Source organism: Montipora foliosa, chromosome 3 (genome assembly GCF_036669935.1).
Source record: "Montipora foliosa isolate CH-2021 chromosome 3, ASM3666993v2, whole genome shotgun sequence".
In the NCBI taxonomy this organism is placed as follows: domain Eukaryota; kingdom Metazoa; phylum Cnidaria; class Anthozoa; order Scleractinia; family Acroporidae; genus Montipora; species Montipora foliosa.
Window position 1 is genome coordinate 15,073,059 of NC_090871.1, and position 22,500 is coordinate 15,095,558.

At 40.2% G+C, this 22,500-nt stretch overlaps 1 protein-coding gene and 1 pseudogene across 1 annotated transcript; both read right to left on the reverse strand.

Moving 5' to 3' along the window:
* Positions 1-4,727: 4,727 nt before the first annotated feature.
* LOC137994519 (extracellular calcium-sensing receptor-like) lies at positions 4,728-9,181 on the reverse strand. The gene has a single exon (XM_068840103.1). The coding sequence runs from the start codon at positions 8,668-8,670 to the stop codon at positions 5,941-5,943; it is 2,730 nt and encodes a 909-aa protein (XP_068696204.1). The 5' UTR covers positions 8,671-9,181; the 3' UTR covers positions 4,728-5,940.
* Positions 9,182-18,092: 8,911 nt separating this feature from the next.
* LOC137994522 (extracellular calcium-sensing receptor-like) overlaps positions 18,093-22,500 on the reverse strand; it is a 44,214-nt pseudogene continuing 39,806 nt past the window's right edge.

Genomic DNA, 22,500 nt, shown 5'->3' on the forward strand with positions numbered 1-22,500 from the left:
ACCTAGCCCTCTTTTTACATATTTGGAACTCCTGATATCTTCTGTAGAGAGTTCTTCGACTTATAAGCAAAGTTTGCACAATTTCCTCCATACTACGACCGACTGAAATTAAAAACTCTGCCTGTAATGATCAGGATTTATGAAAATGAAAGATTTTTCCTTACTACCAGAACGTATGCATTCCCGTGTAAGAGCTTCTGTTGGCTGTGCCAGGTTCGTTACTTCCATGGTAAATAATTTGTGCTCTCATCGACACAACTAGAGAATTTCTCCAGACGTCCGGTCCCCGTAATTGTTTCGTTGTAAACAATATCTTGTATGATACAATTTTGAAGGCTATGAACGGTTCGCAAAACATAACCAGCATCTTGCGTTCCTTCGTGAGCAGCACATCGCTGCAAAAGAGAATCAATTGCTTCCAGAAAAGGCCAAATTTCTTCCTACATTTTGTGTAATTCGGATTGATCAGCAAGTCGTCTAGTTCTTTCTCGAGATTTGATTGGTTACTAAAATTGCTAGTCGATAATCAATGGATATTAGCACTAGCGAAAAAAACGAAAACCTAGCAGGAACGATTTGTGGCTTAACAGCTGCGATTGAAATGGCTTAACGATTTGTGGCTTAACAGTTGCGATTGAAGTTGATCGTGACTCTTTGTACTTTAACGGTGACGATTTTTGCCTAGCAGTTACGATTACAATTTGACTTCAAATTTGTATTTTTGCAGTTACGATCACAGTTTATCACCAACGATTAGTAATTTTGCACTAACGCGATTGTGGTTTAATTAACACCAACGATTAGTAATTCTGCACTAACGATTGTGGTTTAACACTAACAATTAGTAGTTCTGCACTAAAAAATGTAGATTTACACCGGCCATTTGTAATTTTGGCACAAATGGCTCTCTATACATGTAACAGCACACGAATCACAATCCGACAGCTGCACTGAGTTGTCAGTTTTACGGAAAAAGTATATTTGTATGCGTTTTGTCTTTCCTATTATCATACCATGTTAATAAAAAGATGTTGAGAGTCATTAAAACACAACATTTAAAGAGCGCTTTTTTGTCAAATTTTAATTTGGCTTCGCAAGTGGACACAACTGTGGATAAAGGGGTTTCGCTTCTAAAGACATTGTGAGGAGGGGTCGGTGGGGAAGTGATTACAGAAATAGAGGATTTTGTCTTCGAGTGCTGATAGTATCTCTCACGAGTGAGCGCAGCAGCGATAAAATTAGTATCCCCAAGCGGCCATGTAATGTTCTGTTTATTATATACAGGGTCGGCCAGTATACCCGAAAAAATTTCGCCAAAATACCCAAATATACCCAAAATTCATCCAAATATACCCAAAATTAATGGAAGCATTGTATTCTGTATACCTTCATGAAATTCAATGAAAGTGATATAGCGAATACCCGTATTTAAGCTGCAATATACCCTACACCCGATTGAAAAAGCCCCTGTATACCGTATACCCAAAAACCCTGACCGACCCTGTATATAGATATTGATGAAATGCCGCAGATTAAAAACAACTTGTTTTATTTGTGTTCGAATTGGCGCCGGTAAAAGTGGTCACTGACAACACCGAAAGATAATGAAAGTTATAAAAACAAATCATGAGAATGTCAAATTGTGCAATAAAAATGTAAATTTAGTCGAGAGGAATTATATTTCATCATAAACAGAATTTTAGTTTCTAAAGAAACTGACGCTCGAAACGTCAGCTTTCCAAATCTTTCACGGTGGTTATTCGACTTTTATCAACTCGTTTGATAAAATAAGTTTCTGTTTCAATCTCCCACCGACGCAGCACCACAGTTTCTTTAGAAACTAATTTTTTTTATATACATTTCATCATAAAATGGGTTTATCAACTGACGTACTGAGTTGATGTGCTAAATTCACTAACGTAAAATAATTTGAGAGGTGACATTTCGAGCGGTCGTCCTTCGCTCCGTCTAAGGCCAACGCTCACAAAGGCGAGGCTAACGCTCGAAATGTCAGCTTTCAAATTGCTTTTCGGGGAGTGACCAATTTACCACATCGACACAGTTGAAAACCCCATTTCTGTGTGGACACAACTGTGACAAGTGAAACGAATTTTCCGTTTCTAAGTAAATTTTGTCGTTTTCCTCGACAAAACGTCTGTCTGCTGTGGTGAGGTGATAGGTTGTACACGGTTTGTTTAATAAAGTTATATACTTTTGAAATTTCCATTCAAAATGAAACAAGAACGACAACTTAAAAAATATATTTGTCCTTTCCTATGTTTCCTTTTTTGACAAAAGACGACAACGTTAGTGCCCAGCTCATTCGGTTTTTGTCTTTTCCTGTTGTTCCCGTTTTCTTGGAAAAAAATTATGCAACGATGTTCAGTCCATACTGTATTCCGCTTGTACTAAAACGGAACAAAGACAAACGCAAGTGCTTAATTTTACTGTGGTTTGCCCCAAAACACGCGGAAATATCTACTATGCACGCGAAAATCGGGACGTTCTCTGGATTCAAGAGAGAAAGAGTATTATATTTATGGTATTTTTCAGATAAAAGAAAAAGTCTTCTTCAAGACAACAAGGAAATGTTTGACCCGCAGGCATGCTTGATAAAATACTTATTGTGCGCAGATGACGAGCAATAATCAACGTGTTCCTTGTTTTGTGATTTCAGACTCATACGATAAGGTGATTAGAAAAAAAGGGAATGTTTGCTCTAGAAGAGATTTGAGGACGCTTGTCCTGTAAATTTTCATTGGTGACTCGACGATACTAAAACGAAATCCGAGTGCAGGACTGGCGAACGAACGATTTTCCAATTACTGGCAAAAATTTTTAAATTTTCTGCGGTTGGTACAGGCTCGGAAAAACTCTTTTCGTTTCGTCGTTGTTCTGCCCTTGCGCCGCGCAAGCTAGCATGGCAACCGAGTTGTAGGCTTTTGTATATTATGCTTTTGTTTCCCCACTAAAATGCTCCACCTTAATGCTCCAGTTCTGCCACTAAAATGCTCGTTCTCTCCCCACTAAAATGCTCGGATAATGCTCATTATACCAACGGTTTTTTAATTAATTTCAACATTTTTAACATGGTGTTAACTGTTAACACTTAAAAAAACGTACGCCTTGTCAGGATTGTTACTTTTTTAGCTGATTGATCTGACATCGACAACACAGACCGAACGCGGGATGCACACTACCTGGGTCACAGCCACGGCTCAAGGAGTCACAAAGAAAACAAACATGGCTGCTTAGACTCTTGAAACGTAAAACCGCTGACTTGCCCTCAGTCTCCACTCAGCTCTATCAGAGTGGCATTTACCGTTTTTTTTTTTTGTGAATTTCGGTTTTAATCTTCATTTTCTCTTAGAAAAATAATTTTTTTTTAGTTTCTCGAAAAAAAAAAATTCCCGGGAAAATGCCACTAAAATGCTCGAATAATGCTCAATGCTTTTGCCTCACTAAAATGCTCGAAAAAATGCCTGCATAAGTACAAAAGCCTACCGAGTTGGTGGTTATTTGAGGGTCTCAATGGGGTTAAGCGTGTGGCGTGAAACGTCCAAAACATTAACCGTGTGTCGTGAAAAAGGGAAAAAATAGACCGTGTGTCGTGAATTATTTTGTCCAGATAACCGTGTCGTTTGTAGCTTTTCCTAAGCTCTGAACAATTATTTGATGTAAAAATTAAGCGTGCACCGTGAAATCGCGAAATTTTTAACCGTGTACCGTGTTTGCTACACCCCCATTGAGACCCTCTTATTTGGAATGAGGTCTTTGTGGATAAACGAAAAATTAAAATAGTTTTTGATCACGAGAAAAAGATTGATATAATACATAACTTAGAACCTACATTAATATTAACGTTTCTGAGTTCAGTAAAAATGTAGGGTTTTTCAAAGTTATCGGCCAACGTATTCCCTAGGTAAGTTCAAAAATACACTGGAAATAAAAGTTAAGTAAAGAAGAGCAGCGCCAATCTCCAGGAAGTATTTCCCCAAATCCAAGAGAAGGACACCTATGGTTCATCGGTGATGATATTTAGGGAGCAGCCAAAAACCGGAAAGGAACACATAAGTTGGGATCGAAGCCACTTTATTTTGGTTTACGAAATAGTTGTGACAATTCATAGTGGTACTGAGACCCGAGTCTTGCACTGCGAGAGGATTGCGACAAATGTTCTAGTAAGAGCACACGAAAATCCATCCGGAACATTTTAACCGGGAATCTTTTATACAGAGGGAGCAAAAAGGAATTAGTTTTCTATTTACCACCCAACTCAAATTTCCAACAACTTTGATTGAATTATTTTGGGAAGCGCCCCCAAAATTTGGGAGATTATCAGCACAGCCGCAGTTTCTCATTGACTTTTAACTTCTCTCGTGCTCCTAATGAAGAGTTTATTCAATACAGCCAAATATTGATCCTGAAAGCCGACAAGTCATGGGAAAATATCGAGGAATCGAACTTTGCTCACCAAACACCAATTTCAAAGAAGATCAGATGAAAACGATAATAAAGACAAACGAAATAAATGACATATTCCATGGTCTAGTAATGGTTGTCTTGGAAATAAAATATCATCCTATCTGTTAATAAAATACAAAGATAATAAAACAAAATTCAACTCTCAGTTTGCGGAATATTCCTTACTTTATTCAATTATCAATAGGAAAATTTAGATTTGCGTTTCTAGACAAACGGCAATAAAAATCATGAAAACGTTTTTAACTGACAAAATTTTCTATTTCGAGAACACGTTAGCTGTGGCCGATGGAAAGATAAAGATGTCAGCTTACACTAATAACAAAAGGTACAAAATTCGAAAAATTGATTGATTTTAGGCAAAACGCAAATTTCTGTTAGGTGACCATTTGCTGTTTGCCGAACAAGTTGATCGCAGTGTCACTAACTGAAGCTCCGTTTTTGACCACAGTACTATTAGAACGTTTTAAGATCTACGACGTCCCGTCAAAATGTAATTTGAACAACGCTTAGTCTTCCGCTATTATTCCGTCCCTTTTACGTCGTACAACATGAACGAAGTATTCCAAAAATAAATTGAGCACGAGTGATTTCTGGGTAAAAATAGAAAAGAAAAAGTTTCCATTTGTATGCTCTCGTTGTCGTCAAAACCTCAAATTTTCGGGAGGTGAAGAAGAATAACGGAAATTCTTTTGTCGGAATAATGGCATAATCCCATTTTGTTGGGCGGAACAACGACTTCCTTTGGAAAGGAATAATCCGCGGTTTGTCGATTTTGGAACAATGGAATAACAAAATTTTCGAGAAGGCATATCGGAATAATTCACACCCAATTATTCCTGTTCACCCCGCTAAAATTTGGTGATTTCACGTCGTTGTTATCTGGAGTACAACATGCCTTAACACCAAATGTGCTAAAATTCGTGCCGCACAACTATTTTTCCTCTTTCGGCAAATCATATTACTGTTTGTGGCGTTTTTGTCGACGTCGCTGTAGTGTTGTAAATCTTAAAGTCCATCGATCTCTGCTATTAATGACAAAGGCCATGGTTCTGTTTGTTTCAAACGAGAACAGTGTGATGCCTTCCCCTTCACAAAGGGCCTTTAGGTCCCGAAACATTATCGGCGGGACTTTCGAGAAACGGGACATAGGGGTAAAACGGTTAAAATTGTTACAATACCGGAAGACGGAGAAAAAGAAGAAAGCCTTTAATTTAACACCATAAGTCTTGAAGCTTATACGTTTGTGGGGTCGACTGGTTGACTGACTAATTGCCAAGTGTGGTGGAATTGTATTCGGGACTCGGGCTTCGGGATTCAGGGAACACCGAAGAATAATCAAGACGGTGGTCGGGACGGGATTAGAAGACGGGGCATACGCATGGAGAACCAATTTCGTCGTCTTGCCTAGTGCCCTTTTTATTTTAAAGAAAGGTTGCTATCGAGTAAACCAAAAAATTATAAATAGGTGATAACCTTATTACTGTCTTGAATTTCACCGGTGCGTGAGAGTTTTGGGGATTCTTGGTACCTCGGAGTACTCACTGTGGTTGCGGATAACGCTGATCCTTGCTGGGAATAGCTGCTCTCCGGAAGATGTGACTTTTGTCGGGATTCTCCGTCGACAGTGCTCCGACGGAAGGTGTGGTTAGAAATTTGGCTCTTCATGTAAGACATCGTATTTTTCTCAGGATGCAAGAGGATGATGTACATCTTAGGCACAAAGATACACACAAGCAGACCAGTTGCCGAAATGATTGAAGACGAGCCAGACACCACAACAGTGTATTTCCCGCGAATCGTCAAAGCAACTGGATAGAATGTCAGCCACGATATGACCAGCACATAGAGCGCAAACGCAATGAATTTGCCTTCGTTGAAATTGTGTGGAAGTTTCCTGGATTTGAACGCAAAGTAAACGCAGACGAACGACATGGTGACCAAAATTGCAACAAGCAGATAACGGCAGAAGCTTCCCGCAAGCGTAGACGTGATCTTACATCCGAGAAAGTAAGATGTTCTCACGGATTTGTCTATTTCTGGGTGCGGAGGATCCAAAAGAAACCAGATAATGAGAACAAAAACATCCAATCCCACCATACCGACAATGATAAGAATATGTTTGTGCTTCTCTATGAAACCGGCTTTGGTGAGTGCAGATCGCGGAACGCGATGCTCAAACAAATGCACAACTCGCTTTGTCTTGACCCCAAGGACAACGACAGCAATGGTGTAAAAGATGTAAAGCCACGCTTCTGATACTGGGCAGATGATAGCATTGGGTTCTGCTAAGTTTATCAGGGCCCACAGATAGGTCATGGCAATGCTAAAGAGAAATAGGTAACTGAGTTCTCGATTGGAGGCTTTCACAATTGGTGTGTTGTTTTTCCATATGAACACACCACCAACAAGTACTGTAACGAGCACACCCAAGCAGGCAATGAAGGTAATAATTATCCCTACGGGGTCGTCCCAGTGAATGCGCTCCAGGGGTACTGGGAGGCATTTTGTGCGTTCCTCGTTTGAGATGTGATCCAAGGGACATTTAGTGCAATTCATGGCCCCATAGACGCTGGAAACTGTGTCCTGAGAACATTTGATGCATTGCCAACAACAGTTTATCTCTTCTGTCTGTCGGTATCCCGGATTACACGTCTCACTGCAAACCGATCGCGGGATTCTACCCGTTACCCCGTCATTCCAAACAATGGCACTTGAGTTGAAGTTGAGCCTCTGTGCTTCCCAATTCCCTACCGTCTCTACGCGGCCTCCGGTGTCTTTATCCACTCGGTAGTTTATGATACTATAAGTAGCTAGGGAGTCGCCGTTTTTATCAAAAAAGACGTTCGACCTTTCAGTCGTGAAGTTGACTTTCTTCAAATATTCCAAGACATTTTTAGGCTCAACGTAAGGTGTCGTTCGCGGGCAATGGCTCATTGGAGGGGATTTACATTTGAAAATGGCGTCTAACGCATGTGCGATTGCGTACACAGCGTTGATAACATAGGTAGTTTTACTGTCATACAGGCTCTTATCAAAAATGTCCTCCGTGACTCTCAGGCTGTCGGAGCAACGCTTCTTGCTACCGGAGGGAGGAACATTGAAACTGCAATTATATTGGTTTTGCCAAAATACCCTCCACCAAGGGTTAGACCTGTAGAGGGATGTGCGTGACAACAGATATTGCTTATATGAAGGGACTGTAAGTTCAGTAAAAACAACCCCCAACATTCCCTTGAGGACTGGCTGAAGCGTTTTCTCGTAAATAACAGCCTCGTTATTTCCCCAGGCTTGACTAGCGATCCATATTTTTCCTTTCAGGCGCTGTCTTAAAGCTTCTCTTAGCACACTGAGGGCTAAGGTGCGATCACAATACAAGACAATCACGCCCACAGTTTCCAAGAGTTTAAGCTCCTTGATAATCTTTCGAATTTTGGCTGTTTTCTCGTCATTCATGGGGAAGAAATTGTCGTAAGCGATGCAGATTCTTTCGAGTTTGGAATGTTTGCGGAAGAATTCTATCCCCGATCTACCGTAGGCATCGTCAGCGGCGATGGCAGCCACGTAAGTCCAATTAAAATATCGGGCAATATCCGACATCACTTTGGATTGAAAGCGATCCGGGGGCACGGTGCGAAAAAACGATGGATATGCACTGCTACTGAGTTCGTCGCTTGTAGCGGCATAGCTGATAAGTGGTATATCCTCAACTTCTAACAAATTGGACACCAGAATCGATGATCTCGACGTTCCAGTTCCTACAACCGCGACGACCGGGGCCAGCTGACCCGAAGGCAAAATGCTGCACTTCTCGTTTAGTTGTGGACTGCTGAATGCAAATTTGTGAACATTTACGTAATCCAAAGTGGAGTTCATAGCGCGACGATTTATGAGGTTTGTATCCGAGATATCATATCCGAGCGTAACGTTAGGCAAAAGGGTTGTGTCGTTGTTGATTTGTTCAATCGCAAAGATCATAGCTTCGGCCAAAGACATATATTTCGATCTAAATTCTCCACGTACGTGAACGGGAAACAGTCCGCCGATGACAACTTCTCCAGACTTGCTAATTTTCAGTCCTGGGACAGTGTCGCTTGTTAATGCTACCTGTTTCCAAACAAGACTCAAAATCATTGGCAGCAAAACTCCGGAGTAGAATTTATCCAAACCACGAAATATCAACATCATCAGCGTTAGAAGTTGCGTTAACACCACTATTAAGTTTTGAAACCCCTTCTGGACAGCTGGGCTAATTTTCTCCCTGTAAGATTATGGCTTGATGCCTACAAAATGAAAGCACAGCACTGATTTACCAGAGGCTGGTTACTTTTTTGTTTCCTTCTCGAAAGTGAAATTGCTTGCGGAAGTTTTGAACTTTTTGTCGTGCATGTACACACCAGACGTCAATCAAAATGAATCGGCTTAATGATTCTGTGCATCGGGCACAATCCGAAACTTCGGAAGGTACGAACTGCTGTCAAGAGATTTCTCACAAGGACTCCAGCGTAAATAACCAGAAGGACATGATCTTGAAGCATGTAACTTGCATCTCTTTTTCTTGGAACAAAGCGGGGGATCTTAGGACACCAATTTTATGCCCAAATATTGACAAAAGGAAGATCGATGTCGGAAATAGCGTTGTTACTGGGTTGCCTATGGGCAAACCCAGTCGAGGTCTGCGTTTAGTTTGTTTGTTTTTTTTTTTCCGTGTCGGTAAAAGTCTTGCCTGTCACTCCCCTGGTAAGTAGTGTCTTTGTGTATAGAGCCTTCTGCGCGTATTTTCTTAGGATCGAGAGGGTAGTGGAACTGCGTAGATTTCTCTGGTGGACACAGTAGAATCATTAACTTTGCCTGCAATGGCGTCGAAAGTCATGCAACGCGAATGGCGTTTTAGTGGATCCTTAAACAAAATATACCCTTATGGAGCTCAATAATGGAAAGTCAGTTGGATAAACTAGGCATGAATCTCAAAAGCGACGAGTACCGGACTTCGACAACAATCTATCGCCCGTCGAGACGAAATCAAAGTGAGCAGTATTTACCTGAAGTACATGGTAATTTGACACAATTGAGTTTCTTGTCTTCACGCACGCAATGAAATAGGAAGAGGTTTTCGCCTCTAAGAGCAAATATGTTGTTTGTTTCAATAAAATTTTCGCTGGAAAAGGATTCTGTGGTATTTTCTGCCTTTGTGAATTATAATATCATGTTGTGTATTGCATTTTCGAGCTTAAGGTTGAAATGTGATATGGGAGAAGTTTTTTAGTAATGCTCTGTAAGCAGGAAGGGTTCACAGGCCTGTTGGAAGCGTGCTTGAGTTTCAACAAAATGAGCCCCAAAATCAGTGAAAACTTGTGACGCAGATGAATAATAAAGTAGCTGCTATTTCCAAAATGATGGAATTACCTGGTGATAAATAACGTCGTACGCGTCTTGGAGAGTAAATTTTGACTTTGCATAAACAAGAGTTGGGCGATTGTGATCTTTGTTTTGACTTCGCTCGTTTCATTGTCAACCTTTATAACACTTGACAGAAAAAGAAACTTACAAAAACCCGGTATCTTGCCATCATTTGACACAGATGCTTCACTGTTTGGCGAGTAAACATGCCGCGGTAACTTAATCACGGCGCCCGCTGAATTCCGGCCATGTCACTTTCGATTTTGCAATTTACTTGAACGTAGCAAAAATCTCCCAAAATGTTTGTCGCTGATCGTAACTTTTTATATTCTATATTCACGGTTCAAAATTAATGTTGTTTTCATGTCGTAAATATTTTATTCTCGATCGACCGTCCGGGAAACTTCCCTCTGCTCTTTCTGAAAACTGTGTATCAATCGTTATTTGCTTTTTCATCAATATTTGTTTTGCATAAAGCAAGCTAACAGAATCTGTACCTTGCTAAGTTCGCATTTGTTAGCGTTAATAGTATTTTCGGTCAGATGTTTCTGTTTTTTAAGAGGGGTGTGTTGTTTTGGTCTCCCATCCTAACACTAACCCTGCGAAACTGGGCTTGACTTCAGTGAACTTCGGTATTACAAAGCTGTCAGATGCTCAGAGGGCACGCTTAAACTTGTGGTGAAAAGAAGTTTATCAACATGTCAGCCCAGAAGCCAGTGTTTCTCACTTCCCATTTATTTTCTTCAATCTTTCTGGGTTCAGTACTTTGGTAGTAACCACATGTCTTCTCGGACTATTTACCCAAGACTTCTACCATGGCACTACAATGATAGACAATACCAAAACAATATCGTGCACTGTTAGAGCTACATATTACGCAAGGTCAGGTCTGTTTCGTCGTACGAACGTGTGAGGACCTGTGAGCCAAAGGGCCTCGTCTGGTATGACTTTTTAATGACCGCCCAACTTGAAAAAAATTGTCTGGAACGGTGCACGTACCACAGGCAACTAAGTGTACCCTAACGGAGGGTCTAGTTTTTATTAAGTCAGGATTGATTGACAAGTCGGTTCTAGAATTACAGGGTATCGTTTTTGCTATTGTAACCGTAGAGCTTAAGTTTTCTTTTTTTATATATCTCTATTGATTCGAAACTCAACTCGGTACTGCGAACTGTGACGTGAGATTTTCTTCGTGATTAAAAGTGATTCAAATATACAGTGAGATTTGTCGTGGATTACTATCATTACAAACGGGGGCATTCGCGACACGATGCTCCACGCGTGTCAAAATGCACGAGATCCAAATAAGGAAAATTTTTAACCTTAAAAAAGCCCTAGCTCTGAACCAGAGTTAATGACTTCTGAAATAACCTAATGGATTGGACTGACGGCGTCTTTTTGCTGTTTAAAAAAAAATTTGAATTGCGTCATGGAGCGATGATAACCATACTTGTCGTTTGGAAGCTTGTGAACAACCGGATAACGATCTAAAGTGCTGATAAGGACATTTGTAATACATTAATTTTGTTGCTTTCGTTATTTTTGCTATAACTTTTATTTTCATGACCACACATTGAGTCATGCCAACCTTGTGTGCTGATCAGTGGGATTCGGAGTTTCATCTTGATGAGTATTGCCACGAGGAATTGTATTTTTGGAAAAACAATATTGAGAAGATCAATATATATAGTAGAGACTGTTTCGTTAGTAAGTGCCATAGTTGGAAAGGAAATAGAGGAACTTCAATTCTTCCAGCGCTGAAGCACTAATTGGCGACAATGAAAACTGGAATCAACAAATTAACGCAAATCAAATCAAATGTTGGTTTTTGAGGAGAGGGGAAAACCGGAGAACCAGAGAAAAACCTCTCTTTCGTGTATTCTCTTGCCAGGGCAATCGGTTGCGGTTCTGTTATTGGTTTTAATAAAATGCTGACTATGTATGCCATAAAATGTGGAAAGACTGTTAAAGATTGCAGTGAACTGAACGTAATTGAATTATCTTTACAATTCTTTGCCCCGGTGCTCGACGGGTCTCACGTCAAATGGTTTACGGATAATCAGGCCGCTGCTAAATTGTAGAGGTTTGCAGCATGAACCTTGAGCTACAAAGAATGACCAGAAAAATCTTAGGTATCTTCATTAAAGACATTTACCCTAGTTGTAAGTTCACCAAAATTGGATCACAGAAGTTCAGTCTCTTGTTTCAAGATTTTGTGTTGCCACAACTGAATCTGAACTGTCTCCTATTTGTCTTTTAATTAGCGATTGTTACGGACGATAAAAGGTTTGGTGAAGCCCTTTAGAATAAATATAAGCAATATAAAAATAGAACGACCTTTCGATGACTCCATGTCATCATTATCGAGTTCGAAGTACATGACAGAATCCGAATGCGTGTTTAATCGGATTCAATTCGCGCCAAACTTTTTACATAACAATTGAATACTTTAATACCCTTTCCAATTCCTTACATATTCTCACACTACTACTACTATATATACAATCAATTCTATCACGTTACGGACATTACAATTATTTCAAGATGTTTTTCTTAATAATGAAATTAGTTTGAAAATAATAATAAGTACTGAAATGGTGGCCTTAACGAACTAAAAGAGCAGCAGAAGAAGAACAGTCATCACAGCCTTTCATGCATGCAATGAAAAAAAAACTGACTTTTCCTTATGGACATTACAATATACCTTTACAAGTTATTAACCAGTTAAAATCTTCAAACATTATTCAAAACTCTGAATTTATTATAGGGAAGAATAAACAACACTCCAGACCTACTTTTATATCTGTGTTATTCTGCTGAATCGACCGTTCGGCTTGTTTAAAAATGTCTCACGAATTTGTAGCTTTGGCCCATCAGTTCTCAGTACTTCATGAGGCACAAAATGTTAGACCACCCCCTCCCCTCCCCCCCCCCCCCCCCCAACTTGGCATACATGTTTTGAAAGTTTTGGTATTTATTCTCTTGAATGAAATACAATTTACAGGGCACAGATACAACTGAAGACATCTCTCCAGAGTCTTTCAATACGTTGATTGTGACTTGATCAGAACTGTCAGCAATGTGACTGCCCCTGTTTGATGCAACATCGATATTTTCGTCCCCTTTGTCAAACCTAACAGGAGATGGCCATCCAAATCTCTCTGTAGGTTCAATGAAGCACTGACCAACAGTTGCTGCCCGATTATTATTGGAGCATTTTAGGTAAACAATGAGACGGTTGTGACCATCGATTCCGCCATGTATAACCACCATTTTCCACCGTATGAAGCAATGCAACCCATCTGGCTATATGCCAAAGCGAATTAGCATTTGGCATACCGTAAGTACGTCTTTCGACAGTATGAAGTTGTCTTACAAAGCTGTGTATCGGATCAACACGCAACAGCGACTCCCTTAATCTCTGTAGTGGAACCCGTACACCCATTCTGAGGAAATGTCCTGACAGCATTTAAAATCCACTTGTTGGATACTCTGAGATTAAGTGACGCATTACGTCGTCCAGATCACAGTCTGCCAATTGAGAGTACCTAGCCCTCTTTTTACATATTTGGAACTCCTGATATCTTCTGTAGAGAGTTCTTCGACTTATAAGCAAAGTTTACACAATTTCCTCCATACTACGACCGACTGAAATTAAAAACTCTACCTGTAATGATCAGGATTTATGAAAATGAAAGATTTTTCCTTACTACCAGAACGTATGCATTCCCGTGTAAGAGCTTCTGTTGGCTGTGCCAGGTTCGTTACTTCCATGGTAAATAATTTGTGCTCCCATCGACACAACTAGAGAATTTCTCCAGACGTCCGGTCCCCGTAATTGTTTCGTTGTAAACAATATCTTGTATGATACAATTTTGAAGGCTATGAACGGTTCGCAAAACATAACCAGCATCTTGCGTTCCTTCGTGAGCAGCACATCGCTGCAAAAGAGAATCAATTGCTTCCAGAAAAGGCCAAATTTCTTCCTACATTTTGTGTAATTCGGATTGATCAGCAAGTCGTCTAGTTCTTTCTCGAGATTTGATTGGTTACTAAAATTGCTAGTCGATAATCAATGGATATTAGCACCAGCGAAAAAAACGAAAACCTAGCAGGAACGATTTGTGGCTTAACAGCTGCGATTGAAATGGCTTAACGATTTGTGGCTTAACAGTTGCGATTGAAGTTGATCGTGACTCTTTGTACTTTAACGGTGACGATTTTTGCCTAGTAGTTACGATTGCAATTTAACATCAAAGATTTTTATTTTTGCAGTTACGATCACAGTTTAACACCGACGATTAGTAATTTTGCACTAACGCGATTGTGGTTTAATTAACACCAACGATTAGTAATTCTGCACTAACGATTGTGGTTTAACACTAACAATTAGTAGTTCTGCACTAAAAAATGTAGATTTACACCGGCCATTTGTAATTTTGGCACAAATGGCTCTCTATACATGTAACAGCACACGAATCACAATCCGACAGCTGCACTGAGTTGTCAGTTTTACGGAAAAAGTATATTTGTATGCGTTTTGTCTTTCCTATTATCATACCATGTTAATAAAAAGATGTTGAGAGTCATTAAAACACAACATTTAAAGAGCGCTTTTTTGTCAAATTTTAATTTGGCTTCGCAAGTGGACACAACTGTGGATAAAGGGGTTTCGCTTCTAAAGACATTGTGAGGAGGGGTCGGTGGGGAAGTGAATACAGAAATAGAGGATTTTGTCTTCGAGTGCTGATAGTATCTCTCACGAGTGAGCGCAGCAGCGATAAAATTAGAATCCCCAAGCGGCCATGTAATGTTCTGTTTATTATATACAGGGTCGGCCAGTATACCCGAAAAAATTTCGCCAAAATACCCAAATATACCCAAAATTCATCCAAATATACCCAAAATTAATGGAAGAATTGTATTCTGTATACCGTCATGAAATTCAAAGAAAGTAATATAGCGAATACCCGTATTTAAGCTGCAATATACCCTACACCCGATTGAAAAAGCCCCTGTATACCGTATACCCAAAAACCCTGACCGACCCTGTATATAGATATTGATGAAATGCCGCAGATTAAAAACAACTTGTTTTATTTGTGTTCGAATTGGCGCCGGTAAAAGTGGTCACTGACAACACCGAAAGATAATGAAAGTTATAAAAAACAAATCATGAGAATGTCAAATTGTGCAATAAAAATGTAAATTTAGTCGAGAGGAATTATATTTCATCATAAACAGAATTTTAGTTTCTAAAGAAACTGACGCTCGAAACGTCAGCTTTCCAAATCTTTCACGGTGGTTATTCGACTTTTATCAACTCGTTTGATAAAATAAGTTTCTGTTTCAATCTCCCACCGACGCAGCACCACAGTTTCTTTAGAAACTAATTTTTTTTTATATATTTCATCATAAAATGGGTTTATCAACTGACGTACTGAGTTGATGTGCTAAATTCACTAACGTAAAATAATTTGAGAGGTGACATTTCAAGCGGTCGTCCTTCGCTCCGTCTAAGGCCAACGCTCACAAAGGCGAGGCTAACGCTCGAAATGTCAGCTTTCAAATTGCTTTTCGGGGAGTGACCAATTTACCACATCGACACAGTTGAAAACCCCATTTCTGTGTGGACACAACTGTGACAAGTGAAACGAATTTTCCGTTTCTAAGTAAATTTTGTCGTTTTCCTCGACAAAACGTCTGTCTGCTGTGGTGAGGTGATAGGTGGTACACGGCTTGTTTAATAAAGTTATATACTTTTGAAATTTCCATTCAAAATGAAACAAGAACGACAACTTAAAAAATATATTTGTCCTTTCCTATGTTTCCTTTTTTGACAAAAGACGACAACGTTAGTGCCCAGCTCATTCGGTTTTTGTCTTTTCCTGTTGTTCCCGTTTTCTTGGTAAAAAATTATGCAACGATGTTCAGTCCATACTGTATTCCACTTGTACTGAAACGGAACAAAGACAAACGCAAGTGCTTAATTTTACTGTGGTTTGCCCCAAAACACGCGAAAATATCTACTATGCACGCGAAAATCGGGACGTTCTCTGGATTCAAGAGAGAAAGAGTATTATATTTATGGTATTTTTCAGATAAAAGAAAAAGTCTTCTTCAAGACAACAAGGAAATGTTTGACCCGCAGGCATGCTTGATAAAATACTTATTGTGCGCAGATGACGAGCAATAATCAACGTGTTCCTTGTTTTGTGATTTCAGACTCATACGATAAGGTGATTAGAAAAAAAGGGAATGTTTGCTCTAGAAGAGATTTGAGGACGCTTGTCCTGTAATTTTTCATTGGTGACTCGACGATACTAAAACGAAATCCGAGTGCAGGACTGGCGAACGAACGATTTTCCAATTACTGGCAAAAATTTTTAAATTTTCTGCGGTTGGTACAGGCTCGGAAAAAATCTTTTCGTTTCGTCGTTGTTCTGCCCTTGCGCCGCGCAAGCTAGCATGGCAACCGAGTTGTAGGCTTTTGTATATTATGCTTTTGTTTCCCCACTAAAATGCTCCACCTTAATGCTCCAGTTCTGCCACTAAAATGCTCGTTCTCTCCCAAAAAAGTCACTCAAATGCTCGGATAATGCTCATTATACCAACGGTTTTTTAATTAATTTCAACATTTTTAACATGGTGTTAACTGTTAACACTTAAAAAAACGTACGCCTTGTCAGGATTGTTACTTTTTTAGCTGATTGATCTGACATCGACAACACAGACCGAACGCGGGGTGCACACTACCTGGATCACAGCCACGGCTCAAGGAGTCACAAAGAAAACAAACATGGCTGCTTAGACTCTTGAAACGTAAAACCGCTGACTTGCCCTCAGTCTCCACTCAGCTCTATCAGAGTGGCGTTTGTCGTTTTTTTTTTTGTGAATTTCGGTTTTAATCTTCATTTTCTCTTAGAAAAATAAAAATAAAAATTCCCGGGAAAATGCCACTAAAATGCTCGAATAATGCTCAATGCTTTTGCCTCACTAAAATGCTCGAAAAAATGCCTGCATAAGTACAAAAGCCTACCGAGTTGGTGGTTATTTGAGGGTCTCAATGGGGTTAAGCGTGTGGCGTGAAACGTCCAAAAAATTAACCGCGTGTCGTGAAAAAGGGAAAAAATGTACCGTGTGTCGTGAATTATTTTGTCCAGATAACCGTGTCGTTTGTAGCTTTTCCTAAGCTCTGAACAATTATTTGATGTAAAAATTAAGCGTGCACCGTGAAATCGCGAAATTTTTAACCGTGTACCGTGTTTGCTAAACCCCCATTGAGACCCTCTTATTTGGAATGAGGTCTTTGTGGATAAACGAAAAATTAAAATAGTTTTTGATCACGAGAAAAAGATTGATATAATACATAACTTAGAACCTACATTAATATTAACGTTTCTGAGTTCAGTAAAAATGTAGGGTTTTTCAAAGTTATCGGTCAACGTATTCCCTAGGTAAGTTCAAAAATACACTGGAAATAAAAGTTAAGTAAAGAAGAGCAGCGCCAATCTCCAGGAAGTATTTCCCCAAATCCAAGAGAAGGACACCTATGGTTCATCGGTGATGATATTTAGGGAGCAGCCAAAAACCGGAAAGGAACACATAAGTTGGGATCGAAGCCACTTTATTTTGGTTTACGAAATAGTTGTGACAATTCATAGTGGTACTGAGACTCGAGTCTTGCACTGCGAGAGGATTGCGACAAATGTTCTAGTAAGAGCACACGAAAATCCATCCGGAACATTTAAACCGGGAATCTTTTATACAGAGGGAGGAAAAAGGAATTAGTTTTCTATTTACCACCCAACTCAAATTTCCAACAACTTTGATTGAATTATTTTGGGAAGCGCCCCCAAAATTTGGGAGATTATCAGCACAGCCGCAGTTTCTCATTGACTTTTAACTTCTCTCGTGCTCCTAATGAAGAGTTTATTCAATACAGCCAAATATTGATCCTGAAAGCCGACAAGTCATGGAAAAATATCGAGGAATCGAACTTTGCTTACCAAACACCAATTTCAAAGAAGATCAGATGAAAACGATAATAAAGACAAACGAAATAAATGACATATTCCATGGTCTAGTAATGGTTGTCTTGAAAATAAAATATCATCCTATCTGTTAATAAAATACAAAGATAATAAAACACAATTCAACTCTTAGTTTGCGGAATATTCATTACTTTATTCAATTATCAATAGGAAAATTTAGATTTGCGTTTCTCGACCAATGGCAATAAAAATCATGAAAACGTTTTTAACTGACAAAATTTTCTATTTCGAGAACACGTTAGCTGTGGCCGATGGAAAGATAAAGATGTCAGCTTACACTAATAACAAAAGGTACAAAATTCGAAAAATTGATTGATTTTAGGCAAAACGCAAATTTCTGTTAGGTGATCATTTGCTGTTTGCCGTACAAGTCGATCGCAGTGTCACTAACTGAAGCTCCGTTTTTGACCACAGTACTATTAGAACGTTTTAAGATCTACGACGTCCCGTCAAAATGTAATTTGAACAACGCTTAGTCTTCCGCTATTATTCCGTCCCTTTTACGTCGTACAACATAAACGAAGTATTCCAAAAATAAATTGAGCACGAGTGATTTCTGGGTAAAAATAGAAAAGAAAAAGTTTCCATTTGTATGCTCTCGTTGTCGTCAAAACCTCAAATTTTCGGGAGGTGAAGAAGAATAACGGAAATTCTTTTGTCGGAATAATGGCATAATCCCATTTTGTTGGGCGGAACAACGACTTCCTTTGGAAAGGAATAATCCGCGGTTTGTCGATTTTGGAACAATGGAATAACAAAATTTTCGAGAGGGCATATCGGAATAATTAACACCCAATTATTCCTGTTCACCCCGCTAAAATTTGGTGATTTCACGTCGTTGTTATCTGGAGTACAACATGCCTTAACACCAAATGTGCTAAAATTCGTGCCGCACAACTATTTTTCCTCTTTCGGCAAATCATATTACTGTTTGTGGCGTTTTTGTCGACGTCGCTGTTGTGTTGTAGATCTTAAAGTCCTTCGATATCTACTATTAATGACAGAGGCCATGGTTCTGTTTGTTTCAAACGAGAACAGTGTGATGCCTTCCCTGGTTCACTGACTTAATAAAAATTAAGGGCAAACAACAATCACAGTCAAAAGTTAGGTTTTACCGTGCTCTTTCCTATCAAGTCCTCTGTCAGAAACCTATCCGCATGACAATTCAGTGTCCTATATGAAAATGTCTTGTTGAAAGAGAGCCATAACCAGACTTTCGTTTGAAAGGAGAGAGCTGGGAAGAACTATCAATGTTCAGAATCTAAAGATTATTGAAGACAATGCGGCACAGACACAGCACGTTTTAACCTCAAGGGCGAGACTATTCAGGGTTCTGGTACTTCCCGTGACGAGCAAGCCTTGATTACGAATTAAATGTAAAGAAAATTCTTCCAAGAAACAGAAGAAAGCGCTTCTCAAGTCGTTATAACCTAAGCTACAAGGATAACGTCAAAAACGAAAATAGTCGCCTCGTGACAGGAAAACTGCTGACGGAGATGATTTTCCGATAGCAATTTAATGAAAGGTATTGTAAGCACTTGCAATGGTCATCGCTGTTATGAACACTTCTTTAGCTATATAGCAGCGGCCAAATAAAAGCTTGAAAAATTCAGCCTTGCACAGCACGTGTACCCACAGAGGTCATAGGTTCATGGCGCTACTTTCTGCTAAAGTAGCGCTCATAACAACGATCACCATTTTAAGTGTTATCACCCTCTTCGCAGTTGAAATATATAACATTTATGTCTTTTGTTCTTCATAAAACCCATTCCCTCCGTCCAGGGACCTGTTTCTCAAAACTAAGTCCCGAAACTTTTTGGTTGCCATAATTTCCGCAGTATATTAAAAAGGCAGAAGGTTTAGGTCGTTAATTTTCACAAACAGCTATTTCCTTAAACGGGCAGATGGCAGTTTCACAAAGGGCCTTTAGGTCCCGAAACATTATCGGCGGGACTTTCGAGAAACGGGACATAGGGTAAAACGGTTGAAATTGTTACAATACCCGAAGACGGAGATAAAAGAAGAAAGCCTTTAATTTAACACCATAAGTCTTGAAGCTTATACGTTTGTGGGGTCGACTGGTTGAGTGACTAATTGCCAAGTGTGGTGGAATTGTATTCGAGACTCGGGCTTCGGGATTCAGGGAACACCGAAGACTAATCAAGACGGTGGTCGGGACGGGATTAGAAGACTGGGCATACGCATGGAGAACCAAGTTCGTTGAGTTGCCTAGCGCCCTTATTACTTTAAAGAAAGGTTGCTATCGAGTAAATCACACTATTATAAATAGGTGATAACCTTATTACTGCCTTGAATTTCACCGGTTCGTGAGAGTTTTGGGGATTCTTGATACCTCGGAGTACTCACTGTGGTTGCGGATGTCGCTGATCCTTGTTGGGAATAGCTGCTTTCCGGAGGACGTGACCTTTGTCGGGATTGTCCCTCGACAGTGCTTCGATGAAAGGTGTGGTTAGAAATTTGGCTCTTCATGTAAAGCACCGTATTTTTCTCAGGATGCGAGAGGATGACATACATCTTAGGCACGAAGATACACACAAGCAGACCAGTTGCCGAAATGATTGACGACGAGCCAGATATCACAACAGTGTATTTCCCGCGAATCATCAAAGCAACTGGATAGAATGTCAGCCACGATATGACCAGCACGTAGAGCGCAAACGCAATGAATTTGCCTTCGTTGAAATTGTGTGGAAGTTTCCTGGATTTGAACGCAAAGTAAACGCAGACGAACGACATGGTGACCAAAATGGAAACAAGCAGATAACGGCAGAAGCTTCCCGCAAACGTAGACGTGATCTTACATCCGAGATAGTAAGATGTTCTCACGGATTTGTCTATTTCTGGGTGCGGAGGATCCAAAAGAAACCAGATAATGAGAACAAAAACATCCAAGCCCACAATACCGACAATGATAAGAATATGTTTGCGCTTCTCGATGAAACTGGCTTTGGTAAGTGCAGATCGCGGTGCGCGAGGGTCAAACACATGCACAACACGCTTTGTCTTGACCCCAAGAACAACGACAGCAATGGTGTAAAAGATGTAAAACCACGCTTCTGATATTGGGCAGATGATAGCGTTGGGTTCTGCTAAGTTTATCAGGGCCCACAGATAGGTCATGGCAATGCTAAAGAGAAATAGGTAACTGTGTTCTCGATTGGAGCTTTCACAATTGGTGTGTTGTTTTTCCATATGAACACACCACCGACAAGTGCTGTAACGAACACACCCAAGCAGGCAATTAAGGTAATAATTATCCCTACGGGGTCGTCCCAGTGAATGCGCTCCAGGGGTACTGGGAGGCATTTTGTGCGTTCTTCGTTTGAGATGTGATCCACAGGACATTTAGTGCAATTCATGGCCCCATAGACGCTCGAAACTGTGTCCTGAAAACATTTGATGCATTGCCAACAACAGTTTATCTCTTCCAACTGTCGGTATCCCGGGTTACACGTCTCACTGCAAACCGATCGCGGGATTTTACCCGTTCCTTCGTCGTTCCAAACAATGGCACTTAAGTTGAGGTTGAGCCTCTGTGCTTCCCAATTCCCTACCGTCTCTACGCGTCCTCCGGTGTCTTTATCCACTCGGTAGTTCAGGATACTATAAGTAGCTAGGGAGTCGCCGTTTTCATCAAAAAAGACGTTCGACGTTTCAGTTGTGAAATTCACTTTCTTTAAATATGTCAAGACGTCTTTAGGGTCAACGTAAGGTCTCGTTCTCGGGCAATGGCTCATTGGAGGGGATTTACACTTGAAAATGGCGTCTAACGCATGTGCGATTGCGTACACAGCGTTGATAACATAGGTAGTTTTACTGTCATACAGGCTCTTATCAAAAATGTCCTCCGTGACTCTCAGGCTGTCGGAGCAACGCTTCTTGCTACCGGAGGGAGTAACATTGAAACTGCAATTATATTGGTTTTCCCAAAATACCCTCCACCAAGGGTTAAACCTGGAGAGGGATGTGCGTGACAACAGATATTGCTTATATGAAAGGACTGTAAGTTCAGTAAAAACAACCCCCAACATTCCCTTGAGGACTGGCTGAAGCTCTTTCTTGTGGATAACAGCCTCGTTATTTCCCCAGGCTTCACTAGCAATCCATATTTTTCCTTTCAGGCCCTGTTTTAAAGCTTCTCTTAGCACAATCAGGGCTGAGGTGCTATCACAATACAAGATAATCACGCCCACATTTTCCAATAGTTTAAGCTCCTCGATAATCTTTCGAATTTTGGCCGTTTTCTCGTCATTCATGGGGAAGAAATTGTCGTAAGCGATGCAGATTCTTTCGAGTTTGGAATGTTTGCGGAAGAATTCTATCCCCGATCTACCGTAGGCATCGTCAGCGGCGATGGCAGCCACGTAAGTCCAATTAAAATATCGGGCAATATCCGACATCACTTTGGATTGAAAGCGATCCGGGGGCACGGTGCGAAAAAACGATGGATATGCACTGCTACTGAGTTCGTCGTTTGTAGCGGCATAGCTGATAAGTGGTATATCCTCAACTTCTAACAAATTGGACACCAGAATCGATGATC